General features: G+C 48.0%; 2 protein-coding genes across 6 annotated transcripts in view; one reads left to right on the forward strand and one right to left on the reverse strand.

Annotated features, from left to right (window-relative positions):
* LOC140071055 (inositol-trisphosphate 3-kinase B-like) overlaps window positions 1-2,147 on the forward strand; it is a 51,368-nt gene extending 49,221 nt beyond the window's left edge. For all 3 annotated transcript variants that reach the window (XM_072118294.1, XM_072118295.1, XM_072118296.1), the window contains one exon: window positions 236-2,147. In XM_072118294.1, coding sequence (XP_071974395.1) covers window positions 236-559 — 324 coding nt within the window. In that variant the 3' untranslated portion in view covers window positions 560-2,147. The remainder of the gene's footprint in view (window positions 1-235) is intronic.
* A 48-nt stretch (window positions 2,148-2,195) lies between these two features.
* ATG2A (autophagy related 2A) overlaps window positions 2,196-17,065 on the reverse strand; it is a 53,461-nt gene continuing 38,591 nt past the window's right edge. For all 3 annotated transcript variants that reach the window (XM_072118291.1, XM_072118293.1, XM_072118292.1), the window contains exons 29-42: window positions 14,769-14,892; window positions 13,284-13,501; window positions 12,933-13,162; window positions 9,968-10,103; window positions 9,632-9,841; window positions 8,856-8,957; window positions 8,692-8,776; window positions 8,479-8,608; window positions 7,537-7,609; window positions 7,273-7,355; window positions 5,306-5,427; window positions 3,577-3,731; window positions 3,162-3,314; window positions 2,196-3,077 (exon numbers count right to left, since the gene is read on the reverse strand). In XM_072118291.1, coding sequence (XP_071974392.1) covers window positions 2,841-3,077; window positions 3,162-3,314; window positions 3,577-3,731; window positions 5,306-5,427; window positions 7,273-7,355; window positions 7,537-7,609; window positions 8,479-8,608; window positions 8,692-8,776; window positions 8,856-8,957; window positions 9,632-9,841; window positions 9,968-10,103; window positions 12,933-13,162; window positions 13,284-13,501; window positions 14,769-14,892 — 2,058 coding nt within the window. In that variant the 3' untranslated portion in view covers window positions 2,196-2,840. The remainder of the gene's footprint in view (window positions 3,078-3,161; window positions 3,315-3,576; window positions 3,732-5,305; window positions 5,428-7,272; window positions 7,356-7,536; window positions 7,610-8,478; window positions 8,609-8,691; window positions 8,777-8,855; window positions 8,958-9,631; window positions 9,842-9,967; window positions 10,104-12,932; window positions 13,163-13,283; window positions 13,502-14,768; window positions 14,893-17,065) is intronic.

The following is a 17,065-nucleotide window of genomic DNA, read 5'->3' on the forward strand; positions in this document are numbered from 1 at the left end:
AATACGGATCAGGAGTGGCTTCTGAGGCGTAATCTGTGGTGGCCACATGATGGTTTTTAGACCAACTTTTAGTCCTCCATTGTAAGGATACGTCGAGAGACGCCCCAACATGTCCTTACAACGGGGGGCTAAGATGTATTTACGCCGTACTGTTCCTTATAGGTCGAGTGGTCTGAGCATCGCCTCACGTTGTATCTTTGTACATTATTGTGACTATTGTTATTTTCTCCCAAAGGTGATTGGCAGCTCGCTACTACTTGTCCACGACAGACGTGGCTTCTCCAACGTGTGGATGATAGATTTCGGTAAAACAACCCCAGCACCACCGCACGTTATTCTCCGACACGATGTGCCCTGGGAACCGGGAACCCATGAAGATGGCTACCTGCTAGGACTGAAGAACCTGATTGCCGCTTTCCGGGATACCATGCGCACGGTGGAAGAGACTGCAGAAGAGACATCAGAGTGTCTGGAGCAGCAGGGAGATATCAGTGATAAGGTGTTACGGAAAAGGGAGATAGAGGGGAATACTACAAATGGGGAAAACAAGGAGCTTTAAGTACGGAGGTCCGAATCCAGGGCCACAGACCGAAGCCTTCATGTATGGATTTTCATCACTAAACCTACTATAACAACAGAACCAGTTGCTGTTGGGTGGACTAATGGGTGAATGTTGCTCATGTTGAAGCAGAATCATTGAAGTGGGAGATAATATACTATGTACTGATAGACTATAAGGAACGAGTTGATCTTCTATGAAGATACGAGGCCACTGGAAAACCAAGCACAACAAACACTGACCTGCTGACAGTAATGGACGGACTGAAGGATTCAGGGATCACAGCCCCCCAGGAGCGGGGGTGGGGGGGCACAGGACAATCTTTATACTACATAGTGTTCAGTTTCATTCCATTATACTGCAAGACACTGTTCTTCCATTAAAGGGATCTGTCAGAGTCAACGTCACCATTAAAGGGAATCTATTTCCTCTGGGTGGGAGACGGGCGCATGCGCAATGCTGCAGGCGTTCAGCGTGATATGGGAGTTAATAGACTCCCTATTAAATAATGCATTTCTGGGTAGTGGTGTGCATTATCGGACACCTTTATACATGAGGTATAATGAGAGAACAAACAATTAAGAAATATGTAAATGAGATACCAGTGCATCCTATTATTCATAATCGTTGTACAATTACAGGGCTCATTTACAATACTCTTCATTGGTTCCAGTGCCATCCCTCGGTGTGCGAATAGTAAAGGGGCGGACAATTTATAGAGCACTTACTGCCATTTATTTGCATATTGGATTATAAGGCTGACACCAGATAAAAGCGCTCCGTAAATAATTGGACCTTGTACTGGCGAGCAAGATGTCTGCAAAGTGATCTATAATACGTGGAGTCCCTGCTTTCCCGATGGAATCATGATTATAGTTGTTCCACAGGGAAGCAGGGACTCCTTGTATTATATCAAATATCACTATGATGGAAGGAGTCTCTTCTCCAATGAGGTTTGTCCAATCCAGCCAGCGCATGGTCTGGTTTTCGTGGACAGAGCCTGGTCTAGTGCCGCCAGCCTAAGGCCCAGAGTTTAATAATAATAATAATAATAATTCTTTATTTATATAGCGCACACAGATTACGCAGCGCTGCACAGAACTTGCCAGATTGGTCCCCATCCCCAATGGGGCTCACAATCTAATCAACCTACCAGTATGTTTTGGAGTGTGGGAGGAAACCGGAGGACCCGGAGGAAACCCACATAAACACCAAGAGAACATACAAACTCTTTGTTGAGTTAACTGCATGCAATTCCTATAAAACTTGCAGTGTGTGCTGGAACATCCGGCCCAAACGCTGACACCCGGAACTGACATGCTGAGTTCTGATTGCCCAGAATTCGGGCCACACGTTCCAACGCATGTAGCACGTTTCATACGAGTACCTACCTGGTGCTGTAAAGGGTGATGGTGACCGCGGCTCTGACAGACGCCCCCTCCATGATGTGATATGTAAAAGCCAGTAAATACATTTTATAGTATTCTAAGACGTGTATCCGGACTACGAACAATATCACAGTGTGAGAGATTGTTGTTTCATCCATTTTCCATATGCCACTTTCTAAATAAAAGTGTATCCACCGAGAGCACCGTCTCATCTCACACAACAAAGACGCATGGACGGCGGCCGTACCTTGGATTTTTGTACAGATTTTATTTATATATTTATATATTATTTATACGTATTTGGCCTCACAATCAGAAAGAAAGCGTTAAGAGGGGGATAGAGATGTAAAAAGCAACATTCAGGGGGTGATGGAGGCCGCAGAGTCCCTTCATGTGACAAGACAGTCCTGCCTTGTGCACCATTTATCTCCAGTTCAATGGGTCAGTCACAACAAATATGATGAGTGCAAGCTCCTCTGCCTAGAGGTTAATGCACAGCTTCGGTCCAGAGTGCAAAGGTCTACGTTTCAAGGCCACGTTGCAATAAAAGTGCCTAAAGGGGCCGCACCACAAATTAAAGATATCCTCTATTTTGTGTATAGGGTAGGGCAATAACGTTAATTGGAGCCGCCCCTTTAAGCATTTTAACCTGTTACAGTCACTCCGTGATTCGCAGAATACGGCAAAGGAGGCTTCATGGATACATGAGCTGATACAGGGATCATGAAGAAGCAGAGAAGAAACCAGAAGGCTTAAGGGTAAGAATCAAGTGCTATAAGGAGTGGCTTGCGTTGTCCTGGCGCGGTGCTCGATACGCAGACCCCCGCAATTTCCAGACGTCTTCACATATTGCAGCTTTCCTTTGGCACTTCACGGACAGAGACGTTTTCGTGTCAGTCCTGCCCCTCCTCCGCCTTCCACTTTAGAGAATCCTCTTTGTGGGCGTCAGGTCTTATCTGATTTCTCATTCCTCCTAAGAGATTTGATGTCGCCTCAGTGGCCACGATGAACGGTTTCACTACGGTGGGCGGTATCTGACGCAGGACCCCGCCCACAGCGCCAGTCAGGCCCTTTTGTTCGTGGCCGCGTGATGCTACTTCTCGGATAGTCTGAGCCGTGTCAATAACACCCTAAGACGTGGGGGGATCAGTGTTATAACAAGTCTAGATCACCGCATGTCACCAACTTATCACTGGGTTACGGGAACCACTTACCTCCCGCACGGTGTCATAGGCCTTCGCCACCCCCTCCCGCAGGTCTGCAGGCTGCTGCCCTCTCCTCAGTCTCCGGGGATGTCGGACATCAAGTGCACCACGCGACACGGACGGTGTAGGCGATAGGATGTCATACACAGTCTCTGCTGTGGCCTAAAAGTACGGAGAGAGGGAACAAAACAGGGAGAGATTTACCAGAAGTGTCTGAGAGGAGAACTGTTCTAGTTGCCCATGGAAACCAATCAGAGCTCAGCTTTCATTTTCCCCACAGCTGTTTATAAAATAAAAGCTGAGCTCTGATTGGTTTCCAAGGGAAAGTGGGACAGTTTTACCTCAGACACGTCTGATCAATCTCCGCCTATGTGTTATAGGTGCAGTCACTATATCCCTGTAATACCCTCCGCTGCTTCCTTACCTGGATGGCTTGGACTAGCCGATTACTGAGCTCCAGGGCCGCCGAAGCTGTGGAGGTGCCAAAAGAGGCCGCCCCTCTCTGCAAGCCTCGAATAATGCGACCGTCCTTCCTGTATTGTTCAATGGGCAGCCAGAAGAGGTCACGGACACCATGAACTAAGACAGCGGGTAAAAAACAACAGCTAAGAGTATGGTGGAAATATTCAGTACACAACAAGCCCGACTATAAAAGCCACATTTGCAACAAAATGTATTTCAATGCGCCAAAGTACTAAAACAAATACTTCATGAAAAATTTCTTACCATTAAGTGGCAATCTACATGTTTCCAAGGTTACAGACTACAAACAAGCCCAGTGTAGTCTGATCTGGCTCCTTATTTAATGTTAATGTACATTTCATCCGTCTGGATTTGAAATCCGATTTTTCTTTTCTATGTGTGTCTGTGAGCAGCTACTCGTTGTAAAAAGGGTCCAGATTTTACACCATTAACCTACCAGCCCCTCAGGTAGAGAATGAAATGTCTTTTCTAGAATTTTCTCTTTTAATGTGAAAACTCACCCATTAACCTATAAAAATATCCTCCAAATTCATATGAAAATGAAGAGTCATATTCTGCCTGAGAGGAGTCAACGTTAAAGGTTGCAGAGGGAATGTCCTATCTCTGGTTCTATAGCACCTAGAATCTTACTGCTGGTGTCATATTAAAGGTGAGAAATGTATCTTTCATATTACATTGTGGTTCTGCAGAACCTGCAATACAGTTACAAACATAATTGGAAATTAAGCTGCAGATTTAAAAAAAAAAAGGGGGAAGGAATTGGCTTTATAACTGTTCGGCGGTTCTGTAGCTCTCAGAACCACAAGCCTGATGCGATCTGAAAGATGAGATTGTTATTTATATGACACTAAATATAATTTTTATTATGGAACTGAAGTAACACTTCCCTGCAGCCTCTAAACTTGACCTATCACTAAAAAATATGACCGTTCTCTGCTTATGTTCACATGACTTTGGAGAGGATTTTTAAGGGTGACATTTCACATCTCAAGAGGTTATTCTAGAAAGGACACTACCCGAGGGGGCTACATGTGGCGAGTCCCAGGGGAGGGGCAGCTGCAGCGTGCGTCTCAGTATGGATTTTTCGCTTATGGACCATCCCTGTCAGCTTAATACACATGACAGGAAGAGGGGAGGGAGCTGCATGAGTGTGGACAAGCGGAATAATGCATGAGGAGACTGACACACAGGCTGCTGCAACTGCTCCCCCCCACCTCCAGGACTCACCACACGGTAGTGGGAGGGAACCAGGTAATATGCAATCAACTTATATAAAGTACTGAAATGATTCAGAATGCTGACAAATGTATTTTTGGAATCAGCATAGCAGAGACCATTGGAACCTGTCACCAGCTAAAAATGACATTCCTGGTGACAGGTTCCCTTTAACATTGCACACAACAAACAGGTTCAAATAAGGAAATGTGAACAGACTGCAGTTTCCTTGGAGGAGAAAGGGGGGGGGGGGGGAAACTTAAGCAAAACACAAGACATGATAGGCTTGTATTCAGACGTCCGAGACGCTAGAAAAGTTAAAAAATATCCGCCCGTGTCTTCTTAGTGTGCAGCTTGAGCTATTCCCATCTGTGTGCCATCTGACTCTGAATAACCATAGGCCCCAAAGTACTGATGACCACGTTCACACGCAACGCCACGGACATGATACTTACACAGCTGCACCACGGAGTGCATGGGGCCCACTCCTCCCAGAATCCCCGGCAGCTGATTCTTGCGGATGTCGGTCAGCCACTCGTTGAGAGCGTAAGAGAAAACCTTGTCTGCCCCGAGCAACCTGTAGGGATGAGAGGAGGGAGCGGATGAAACCATCGTACAGTCACCACCATTGCTGCGCATTGCCCTCCCTATACAAACTCCGACTCTTCCAATCCTTCCAGACTTGTATATTGTTAGATCCCCGCTAGCATCACAATGTGTATGACCCGGCCTGAACTGAGCCGCAGGAAAGCAAACATTTCCCGTGCGTCTCCTTGAGATCTTAAGAGATGATCAGATTGGTGGTTTCCCCCGGCACAAGGGCAGATCTAAAAACAGCCTTCACTAATATGAAGTAATACACATCCGCATCAGTCCCGCCATGTGCCCGGCACTCACACATCCTGGGAGCATTGCTTTGTCATTAGATGGGAATCGATCTGATGAGAAGTGATTTATTCCTAAAATAGGGGACATAATACTTATGGAACAAGTTGCGAGTGTATAATAATAAGTTGTAACAACGCTGTGTACATGAAGCCAAGGTTTGGGGGGAGGAGAGGTACAGCTCAATGTTACTGTAGGATTGTGGATGATATCTTGAATATTCCATAAGGTACATCACATAATGGGATTCCCATGTTTCCAATAGGTTTAATGTATTCCATAGAAATATAAATAATGGGGAGATCATCCTTAGCGGGGTTGTCTGGTATTTAGAAATTCATCAGCCATACAGGCGGTCCCCGACTTACAGACGGACCTCTCTGCCCACTGTGACCTCTGGATGTTACTTTACTCCCAGACTGCAATAATCAGCTGTAAGGTGTCTGTAATGAAGTTTTATTGATAATCCTTGGTCCCATTACAGCAAAAAACCTTGAAAATCCAATTGCCACGGAGACAAAATTTTTTTTGTCTGGAACTACAATTATAAAATATACAGCTCCGACTTACATACAAATTCAACTTAAGAACAAACCTAAAGAAACTATCATGTACCTAACCTCGGGACTGCCTGTACTTAAGATAGGGGATCGATTTGGGATCAGCAAGTGTCTAACACCCACATCACATGCCAGGGGAGTCAGAATATGTACGCTCTTTTTCAATTAAAATCCCCCCCAACATTTAATCTCCCTCCTACAGGTAATGGTCTCAGCGACATATTGTGCACATGAAAGGGTAAAGAGAACGACATGCTCAATACGTCACCTAGAACAATGTTAGGGTTAAGTTTTGTAATAGACTCCCTTTAAAACAAATCCGTCATCAGATTTTAGCCCTTTAAACTATCAGCCCCCTCTGTAGGGTATGAAATGTCCTTTCAAGAATTCCCTCTATTATGTGAAATCTCATTCATTTACTTATAAAAAATTTCCTCCAAAATTAGGTGAAAATGGGGAGAGAAGAGTCAAGTTTAGAGGCTGCAGGGAGAGTGTGATCTATAGTACCTAGAAACATGCTGGTGTCATATTAAAGATAAAAAAGTCACATCAGGCCTGGGGTTCTTTCAGCTACAGAACAAGAGATGGGGACATTTAAAGACAGTGTTGGAAATGAGAGCTGCATATAAAGATCCAATTCCTGCCTTTTATTTTAACTGCCTGTATCTCTAGTTCTGTAGCTCAAAGAAGTCGGATGCGACATGAAAGATGAGACACCATATTAAACCAGCAGCATGTTAGGTACAATAGCACCGCAGACAAGGGGCATCTGAGGTGACACTCCTCTTGTAGCCTTTAAACTTGACTCATTTCATGCAAATTCTAACTCTTCTCAGCTCATTTTTACATAATTTCGAGGATTTTTTTTTACATATATCGTACTTGAGAGGGCTAGAAGTGGAAAGAGCTTGGGTAAAAGCTGGTGACAGGTTCCCTTTAAGTCGTCCGCTCATATGCGCAGTGAATAATGCATTTACCCGTGCCTGCAGTACAGTCTCTTCAGTTTCAGCTCGGAGCAGTTTAGCTGGGCCAGTCCTATTAATATTCCAGCAAACGTCCCCTACAACAAGAGAGACAAGTGAGATATCAAACACAATGTAATAGATGAAGGATGATGGGCAGCAGGTCCTCTGTCTGTGTAGATCCCCAATACAGGTGCTGACCCCCATAAATACCTAGAGTACATAACTAGAAGGTATAATCACAGTGTCCATACAGGGAAATCCCTCTCCCGCACTCACCACCTGCTCCGTGGTAACGTGTTTGCCTTGGTAATCCAGCCATATCGGCACCTCTGATGTGAAACGAAATTCTCTGGAAGAAAAAATGTAATTCTTAAAGACCTGCATTACTGGAAGGTTCAGGTCTATTCAGGCTCCTGATGACAAGCCAATGGGACAACATCAACATTTCTAGTTTAAAGGGGTTGTCCACTTTTCAATAAATCTCTTTCTTGGACAAGTCTCTGCATGTATATGTTCAGCCTAGCTTCAGCCTTTCCCTGTTCTCCCCATGCTTCATTCTGCATATATACAGCACCTCCTGTTTCTCACTCCTTCAGCCCCTCCTAATGGCGCCAGCCACTGTGTCTCTCCCTCTCACAGTCCGTCTCACTAACAGACACAGGGGAGGGAGCAGGATGAGTCATTACTCTCCTGCTACAGCTCCTCCTATTCAGCAGAGCTCAGACATGTAAACAAAGATCCAGAGAGTCTGCACACAGCACAAAAGTAAGTAGCAGGAATGCTGAATCACTTGATGAACAAAAAGGTACATGGGCATTTACTTTACTTTTGTAAATCAAAGTGGCCAACCCCTTTAAGCTCCAAAAATTTTATTTAAACATAAAGAATCTATGCAATTAATATATTTTCTTTCAACAGCTCAGACCTTTATGTCTCTATGGCAACAGACAAATGTAGGACTACACAGAGGTTGTTTCTAGTGTCGGCTGCAACCAATTTTAGGTGAAGCACGGTAACAACTTTTGGGGACAAAATTAACATGCACCCATCATTATTAGAAATAGTTCACAATAACTCCTTTGGTAGATGCTGGTAAGTAATGTTTGTAGAGAGTTAGGAAGGGATTTACAAGGAGGTGAGGATAGCACCACTGTCTCCTTGTATATGGTGTATGAATGATACAACACGCGAGGTTTAAGGACTCTCCTCTGGCCTCACCTGAAGTAAATAGGCTGTTCTGATGCCGAGCTGAGAGACGACGTGTCCTCCTCATTTGAATCCAAGGAATTCTCCAGTCCAGCGTCACAGTCTGAGGCACTTTGTTTTCGGAGGTTTTCCACTCGAGAAGCTGGGAATAGGAGAGAACTTGGTACAAAAGAACAAACACTTGTGATCCTAAAATGCATAAAAACAAAAAACAAGAGAACTTACCATCTGACCCCAGCTCCATGGCTACCACAGGCTGAATGCCCGAGGCCAAACTGGTGAAGAAGTCTTTGAGAAAGAAGAGCGCGTCCTGCAGGGAGACGACACGTGAGAAGGCTCCTCGAGACAAATGATTGGGGGAGGGAATGAGACCCGGAGATCAAACTGACCTGATCGATGTTCAGGCGAAGCGGCATTAAGGACATGCGGAGGCAGCACTCGGGACCACCTAAGCCGGCCTCAGGGCGCACATGGAGGGCTTTTATTGTGAGCTGAAGAAGAGGACAATTATTTATACACTAAAGTTTTTTTTAAGTAGATATTCGGTGTTATACACAACCTATTCTAATTCGCAATCTGTTCCTTTTTGAAAAAATTGTAAAACTGTGTAAAGCTACATTTATACATCTGATAGAACGGTGTACTAGGATACTACAGTGGGATACTGCGTCTGGTTTGGCTCCTCCCCCTTTTTTGGCAGCTGTCCTTATATGGGGTCCTCCCAGAGCGTACACTCAGCAGAGTCCAGGGGTAGATGCAACACTGTTGCATCCGTCCCCAATAGACTAATTTGGCCTTCGCTGAGTGTAGCGGAGGAAGCAGGACATATTTCCATCCTGTGTTTCCCGCAGGATGCAATGTATATTGGTCAGACAGAGGAAAAAAATGTGCATCCATCCATATTCAGGTGCTTTCCTGAAGTACATGCCGAACGTATCCATAAAGCTGATGTGCTAGACAGGTTGGGCTACAATTCTGGAGAATTTTGCTTAGTATTCGATTTTATCTTTAGGGTCTATTTTTGGTGTTCAGGGCCTATAGGGAACAGAGGATATCTTATATCACACCACTCTGATTGGTCAATAATAGAGATGATGAACATTTGCCCAAATTTTGATTTTAGTGAACTACAAAGCAAAACTTTTCATGTTCTCCCTTATCTTACCATGTTAGAGTGAGCTCTCCTTGGCATCTTTTCACTTGTATACAAGTACAAAAACTTGTTGATATGAGAAGATGTCAGGCGGTCTCTTATCTCCAGTTCTTGGACTATAAACACTTGACGTGCGAGGGGAACTTCTGCCACATCATCCCCTTGGATCTTTTCTGGCCCCGGCTCAGAAGGTGCTGGATAGGACTCATGCTGGAAGCTCACCTATGGAATGAGGGGGGGGGGTGGGGGGTACATGTGATTATCCTTCATTTGTAGCAAAATGAACATATAAAGATTATATTTGAAAAAATGCTACGACCAATGAGAATATAAAAAAAAAATTCTAACTTTGGTCAATTGGATCTCCATTAAGATGTCATGGATTCTGCCGTTTCCACCTTGTGTTCTCCAAGTGTTTTGCGGACGGTTTGTCACTGAGGATCGGGATGGAGAACCGCGGGCACTGGGCATACTCGCTCTTGCCCTGCAAGTCCAAGCAAATAGACATCAAAACCATCATGTCCATAGTATTCTTCATCAACATGGAAACCAGTGAGTGAGAGTATAATAAGAACAAGAAGACTACAATACATGCAAGGGCGCTGCAAGACTGAACACTGATATTGTTAGACTAAGACGTTAATAATGAAGTGTAAAGCTGGGATAACTTAGTCTGTAAAAACAATCTACCATCTGCGTCTCCCTCCCCGGGATCCGGCTGCTGCTGTGTCTCCCCTTCCTCCGGTTGCTGCCTCTCCCTCCCTCCCTCCCTAACCCGGGATCCGGCTGCTGCGTCTCCCTCCCTCCCCTAACCCGGGATACGGCTGCTGCGTCTCCCTCCCTCCCCTGGGGTACGGCTGCTGCGTCTCCCTCCCTCCCCTGGGGTACGGCTGCTGCGTCTCCCTCTCTGGGATACGGCTGCTGCTGTGTCTCCCCTTCCTCCAGTTGCTGCGTCTCCCTCCCTCCCTCCCTTACCCGAGATACGGCTGCTGCGTCTCCCTCCCTCCCTTACCCGAGATACGGCTGCTGCGTCTCCCTCCCTCCCTTACCCGAGATACGGCTGCTGCGTCTCCCTCCCTCCCTTACCCGGGATACGGCTGCTGCGTCTCCCTCCCTCCCCAACCCGGGATACGGCTGCTGCGTCTCCCTCCCTCCCTTACCCGGGATACGGCTGCTGCGTCTCCCTCCCTCCCTAACCCGAGATACGGCTGCTGCGTCTCCCTCCCTCCCTTACCCGGGATACGGCTGCTGCGTCTCCCTCCCTCCCTTACCCGAGATACGGCTGCTGCGTCTCCCTCCCTCCCTTACCCGAGATACGGCTGCTGCGTCTCCCTCCCTCCCTTACCCGGGATACGGCTGCTGCGTCTCCCTCCCTCCCCAACCCGGGATACGGCTGCTGCGTCTCCCTCCCTCCCTTACCCGGGATACGGCTGCTGCGTCTCCCTCCCTCCCTAACCCGGGATACGGCTGCTGCGTCTCCCTCCCTCCCTAACCCGGGATACGGCTGCTGCGTCTCCCTCCCTCCCTAACCCGGGATACGGCTGCTGCGTCTCCCTCCCTCCCCGGGATACGGCTGCTGCTTCTCCCTCCCTAACCCGGGATCCAGCTGCTGCCTCTCCCTCCCTCCCTAACCCGGGATCCAGCTGCTGCCTCTCCCTCCATACCCAGGATCCAGCTGCTGCCTCTCCCTCCCTACCCGGGATCCAGCTGCTGCCTCTCCCTCCATCCCCGGGATCCAGCTGCTGCCTCTCCCTCCCTCCCTCCCCGGGATCCAGCTGCTGCCTCTCCCTCCCTACCCGGGATCCAGCTGCTGCCTCTCCCTCCCTACCCGGGATCCAGCTGCTGCCTCTCCCTCCCTACCCGGGATCCAGCTGCTGCCTCTCCCTCCCTCCCCGGGATCCAGCTGCTGCCTCTCCCTCCCTCCCCGGGATCCAGCTGCTGCCTCTCCCTCCCTCCCCGGGATCCAGCTGCTGCCTCTCCCTCCCTCCCCGGGATCCAGCTGCTGCCTCTCCCTCCCTCCCCGGGATCCAGCTGCTGCCTCTCCCTCCCTCCCCGGGATCCAGCTGCTGCCTCTCCCTCCCTCCCCGGGATCCAGCTGCTGCCTCTCCCTCCCTCCCCGGGATCCAGCTGCTGCCTCTCCCTCCCTCCCCGGGATCCAGCTGCTGCCTCTCCCTCCCTACCCGGGATCCAGCTGCTGCCTCTCCCTCCCTACCCGGGATCCAGCTGCTGCCTCTCCCTCCATCCCCGGGATCCAGCTGCTGCCTCTCCCTCCCTCCCCGGGATCCAGCTGCTGCCTCTCCCTCCCTCCCCGGGATCCAGCTGCTGCCTCTCCCTCCCTCCCCGGGATCCAGCTGCTGCCTCTCCCTCCCTCCCCGGGATCCAGCTGCTGCCTCTCCCTCCCTCCCCGGGATCCAGCTGCTGCCTCTCCCTCCCTCCCCGGGATCCAGCTGCTGCCTCTCCCTCCATACCCGGGATCCAGCTGCTGCCTCTCCCTCCATACCCGGGATCCAGCTGCTGCCTCTCCCTCCATACCCGGGATCCAGCTGCTGCCTCTCCCTCCATACCCGGGATCCAGCTGCTGCCTCTCCCTCCATACCCGGGATCCAGCTGCTGCCTCTCCCTCCATACCCGGGATCCAGCTGCTGCCTCTCCCTCCATACCCGGGATCCAGCTGCTGCCTCTCCCTCCATACCCGGGATCCGGCTGCTGCCTCTCCCTCCATACCCGGGATCCGGCTGCTGCCTCTCCCTCCATACCCGGGATCCGGCTGCTGCCTCTCCCTCCATACCCGGGATCCGGCTGCTGCCTCTCCCTCCATACCCGGGATCCGGCTGCTGCCTCTCCCTCCATACCCGGGATCCGGCTGCTGCCTCTCCCTCCATACCCGGGATCCGGCTGCTGCCTCTCCCTCCATACCCGGGATCCGGCTGCTGCCTCTCCCTCCATACCCGGGATCCGGCTGCTGCCTCTCCCTCCATACCCGGGATCCGGCTGCTGCCTCTCCCTCCATACCCGGGATCCGGCTGCTGCCTCTCCCTCCATACCCGGGATCCGGCTGCTGCCTCTCCCTCCATACCCGGGATCCGGCTGCTGCCTCTCCCTCCATACCCGGGATCCGGCTGCTGCCTCTCCCTCCATACCCGGGATCCGGCTGCTGCCTCTCCCTCCATACCCGGGATCCAGCTGCTGCCTCTCCCTCCATACCCGGGATCCAGCTGCTGCCTCTCCCTCCATACCCGGGATCCAGCTGCTGCCTCTCCCTCCATACCCGGGATCCAGCTGCTGCCTCTCCCTCCATACCCGGGATCCATACCTTGGTGACTGCGCCCTTGCAGAATTGGGTCGGCTGCTGCCAAAGTCCTTTCCTCCATATAAATGCCATACCACAGAGATCTCCCTTAGGACTATACGTGTCTCAGGCACAGGAAATTTAGCTGGAGCCTTCAACAAGTCTGTGCTGCCAAGTGGGCGTGAAAAGTGTCCATCCTTCACCGAAATTGGACTGTCTACCAGTTTTCTCACCACGGGTTCTCCATCTTTTGGCTGTGGAAAAATATACGAGACTGAGAGATATCCACCTGACACTAGAAGTCACTTATCTACTCTGTAATAAAAAAAATACTACATTTCCCCAAGTTTTCTATAGAGTGTGGTTTATACTCACTGGCACCCCGATTCCGGGGGCATCGAGAATACAGAAGTCGTCTGTGTCTGTCAGTTCACTGTCTCCACTGGTATCGGAGCCCCCCAGACTTTCCTGCGACAGATGTGAATCGGGAGGTGGAGGCGATGGGTGGATTGTCGTGGTTTTATGCGCTGCGGAAACTTCTTCAGGAAATAGGTAAACGGATATCGGGGAATTCTGACGAAGAAATGGATCGCCTGGATTTAAATGGATAAAAACAAATTACTTATAGGCTGCCTGGTTATCAAACCTTAGCCAAATCTAAATAGGGGGGTGCAAGCTGACCCCGAATGGGGCTTGTAAATGTTCATGCACATTCAGGTGAATGGGACCAATGGAGTGATGCAAAAATTCCTGCAACCAGTGTGTGAATACATCTCTACCATCCCCTACGTATATAGCTCAGCCAAATATGCAGGTTATACTAATATGTGGGGGCGATATATCTGGGGGATACCTCCAGCTCATTTCATTAGGAATCAAAGGATTGGACTTAACATAACATAAACATGTATTCTAATAGGTTTAAAGTGGATGGCCAAAAAATATAAAACTTTACCAGGTTAAGTATAAGACCCTAATAGGATTACCTATTTTATACTCATCCTCATCCTAGGAGCGGGTCACATGACCTGCCGCCAGCAGGACCACGGCTGGCTTCTGGCAAACAACCTCCTCCGTGATAACCACTCCCATATCACTGGTTGGGGTGTTCAGATGTCCTTAGCACACCCCTACCAACCACTGATATGGGACTGGTTATAACAGGTCATACAGTAATGACTGCATGGCCCCCTCCATCTGCAGGAAGCCAGCAAGACATGAGACATCACAGGAAGTCCTGAGCCTTGCTGTCAGCAGGTCATGAGACCAATGGCTTCTGAGAAACTTTATCAGGATACGTACAATACGGATGACCCTATACTTGCCCTCCATTTCCATAACTGACTGGGCACAAGCAGGTCTCAATCTTGCGATCCAGGAAGTAAAAATGATGGACCCAATAAGTGTCGAAAAAGCATAGAAGTGCGTCAGGAAAAAAAAAAATATAAATCAGGAACACAGAACGTGAACCAAGCACACTTACATGCATGTGTGTTACCCCTCAGGCAGGACCTGCTCTTATTTTAGCTTCTTATGCCCTTGTTTTTACAAAAAATAGGCTTAAAAGGTTATGCAAATGAGCCTAAGGTACTCCAGGCTACATTAACATCTACGGAGTACAGAGCCGCTCAGACTCATTTGCATAATTTGTAAATCCATTTTTTTAGATTCACCGTAGCTAAAATAAGAGCAGACCCTGTCAGGGGAGCACACACCTGCATGTAAGTGCACTTGATTTACAATCCTTCATCCTGATGCTAAATGTCCTTGAAATCGTGTCCCTGATAAAATAGCTCTATTATGCATTTTCTGTAATATATAAAATTCCAAAGTTTACAGGTTCCTGTCACCTATACCCACCTGTCTCCGAGTGCTCTTTGCTGCTCCGTCCTGGGTCTATGAGGGCATCGGTCAGGTCTCCTTGGTTAATTTGAGCAGTTTCTGCAGGAAAACATGGAGGTAGTGAAGATGGCCCTTCTGGAGGCTGAAAGAGAAAAAACGAATATTAATAAAGTTCATTTGGTTATTTTGACACTTAAAGAGAACCAGTCAGCAGATTTTACCAGCCCCCTAAGGTAGGGTATGAAATGTGCTTTGGATCATTCCCTCTTATATGTGAAATTTTGTTTGTAACCTTTAAAAAAATCCCCCCCAAAGTCATGTGAAAATGAGCAGAGAAGAGTCATGCTTTGCCTCGGGTAAGTTTTCAAGATGCAGTTAAAGTGCGACTTCCGACACCTCTATCGTTGGGTCTGTAGCACCTAGAAACATGCTGCTGGTGTCATATTAAAGATAATAATTTCACCTTTCGGGTTGCATCAACTGCTTGTGGTTCTGAACACTGGTGCTACTGGTTGGGGAGGGTAAGCAGAGAAAGAAGAAAACAAATATGCCCCGCCCATTGAGCGCCGAGCAGCTTATTTGCATTAATATGAAAAATATTTTTGCCATCTGAAAAGTTAAAGCACCAAAAAAATCAGATTTTTCTACAACCAGTTAATATTGAGAAGGATATCTGTTGCAGTCTTCAATAAAAGGTGTTGATTCACAGGTCTTTAAAATGTTGCAAAAAGACACAAACTAGTAGTCGAAGATAACATGACATCTACATAACGGGAGGTTGTTCAGCTCGGACAAGCAGAGGAATCACTGCCTCTGCCAAAACGGCTTCAACCTAACAAATTCCTTTGAAAAAGGGAGGAACAAAAAAAAAAAACAAAAAAAACTGAGGAATGTGAAAATAAATAGAGAATTCCTTGTGCTTCCTTACACATCTGGAGTAATGGAGAGACTGCAACAGCTTTACACCAGGTGTAAGGTGAATAGTAAGACATAGAAATGTTCTATAACACTGGAGCAAATGTTAATAAAAATCCTAGATAAACGGCACTCACAGGGGCACATTTACTTACCCGGTCCTGTCGCTATCCAGCGCCGCGTTCTGTGTCTTCCGGTGATTCACTAAGGCAGTTCCCCCGATGTCCACTAGGTGTCGCTGCTGCGCTGAAGTTCGTCAGAGTGCACTGAAGTTCACCAAGCCGGGAGCAGGTAAGCGCAGGACACTCCCCCCCCCCCCCCCCCCCCCTCCTGTCGCGTGCATGCCGATCGCGTGCGACAAAAACCCGGGGCAATACAGGGAAAATCGCCGCAAAACGGAAAAATTCAGGTAAATCGCAGAAAAAACGTGATTCGGGCCCTTAGTAAATGACCCCCACAGACTTATCAGGACCAGGCGTGCGGGTGTATGGGGCCGTCTAAAGGGGAATTACATTCGGACCAGATCAAAAGATCCGCTCACAAGTGCCCTACAATGCTATCCATTAGGATACACCCCTCATTTCACCCCTAGTATCATATGCAGAACTATTCTTACATTACAGATACAATGTACATAAGGAAACTGATGAGACCTTTATGGACATATGGAAATACATCCGCCAAATACTCAGAGAGAGGATGTATACACAGGTAAGTGTGGCTTCCTGGATGTGTGTCTGACTTAATCATTCACATCTACCGTATCATTTGTAAATCAAAGCTGCCAGTAAATATTACGTATATAATGTATAAGGAGCTTCCAGACGTCTGGAGAGAGGATTGGCCAGTTGGCTTACAGTTACAAAAAGGAATCAAAACATGATCATGTGACAGCACCCTCCTAATCCACATGCACCCTCATAATCCACATGCACTCCTGGGGCAACTGGATATAGTTATCTGAAGTTTAAGACCAACTTAAAGGGCATCTACAACCAGGATAAAGGACTGTATGCAAATGAGCCTAAGGGGATCCAAGTTCCATAGGTGTTAATGTAGCCTGGAGCCCTTTAGGCTCATTTATATACAGTGTTTCATCCTGGTGGTAGATGCCCTTTAAAGGTAATTTTCCACCAATCTATTCTCTTTTAAATAAAGCTATATTCACAAGTTGTTTTTGTAGACCAGGCTTCTAGCGTATATACACTGAAGGTGTCCATAGACTTGTACTGGTAGATGGGGGCATCCTGTTTCCTTCTGTCTGATCAGTATATGTTGCGTCCAGCAGGTAACAATGGAAGTAAAAGAGCAGGAGAGAATAGTATACGCTCAGTGGAGGCCATAATAGCTTCTGGGGAACAGACGCAACTTTATGGCATCCATCCCTGGCCTCCGCTGCG

This window comes from Engystomops pustulosus, chromosome 7 (assembly GCF_040894005.1).
Source record: "Engystomops pustulosus chromosome 7, aEngPut4.maternal, whole genome shotgun sequence".
Classification (NCBI taxonomy): Eukaryota; Metazoa; Chordata; class Amphibia; order Anura; family Leptodactylidae; genus Engystomops; species Engystomops pustulosus.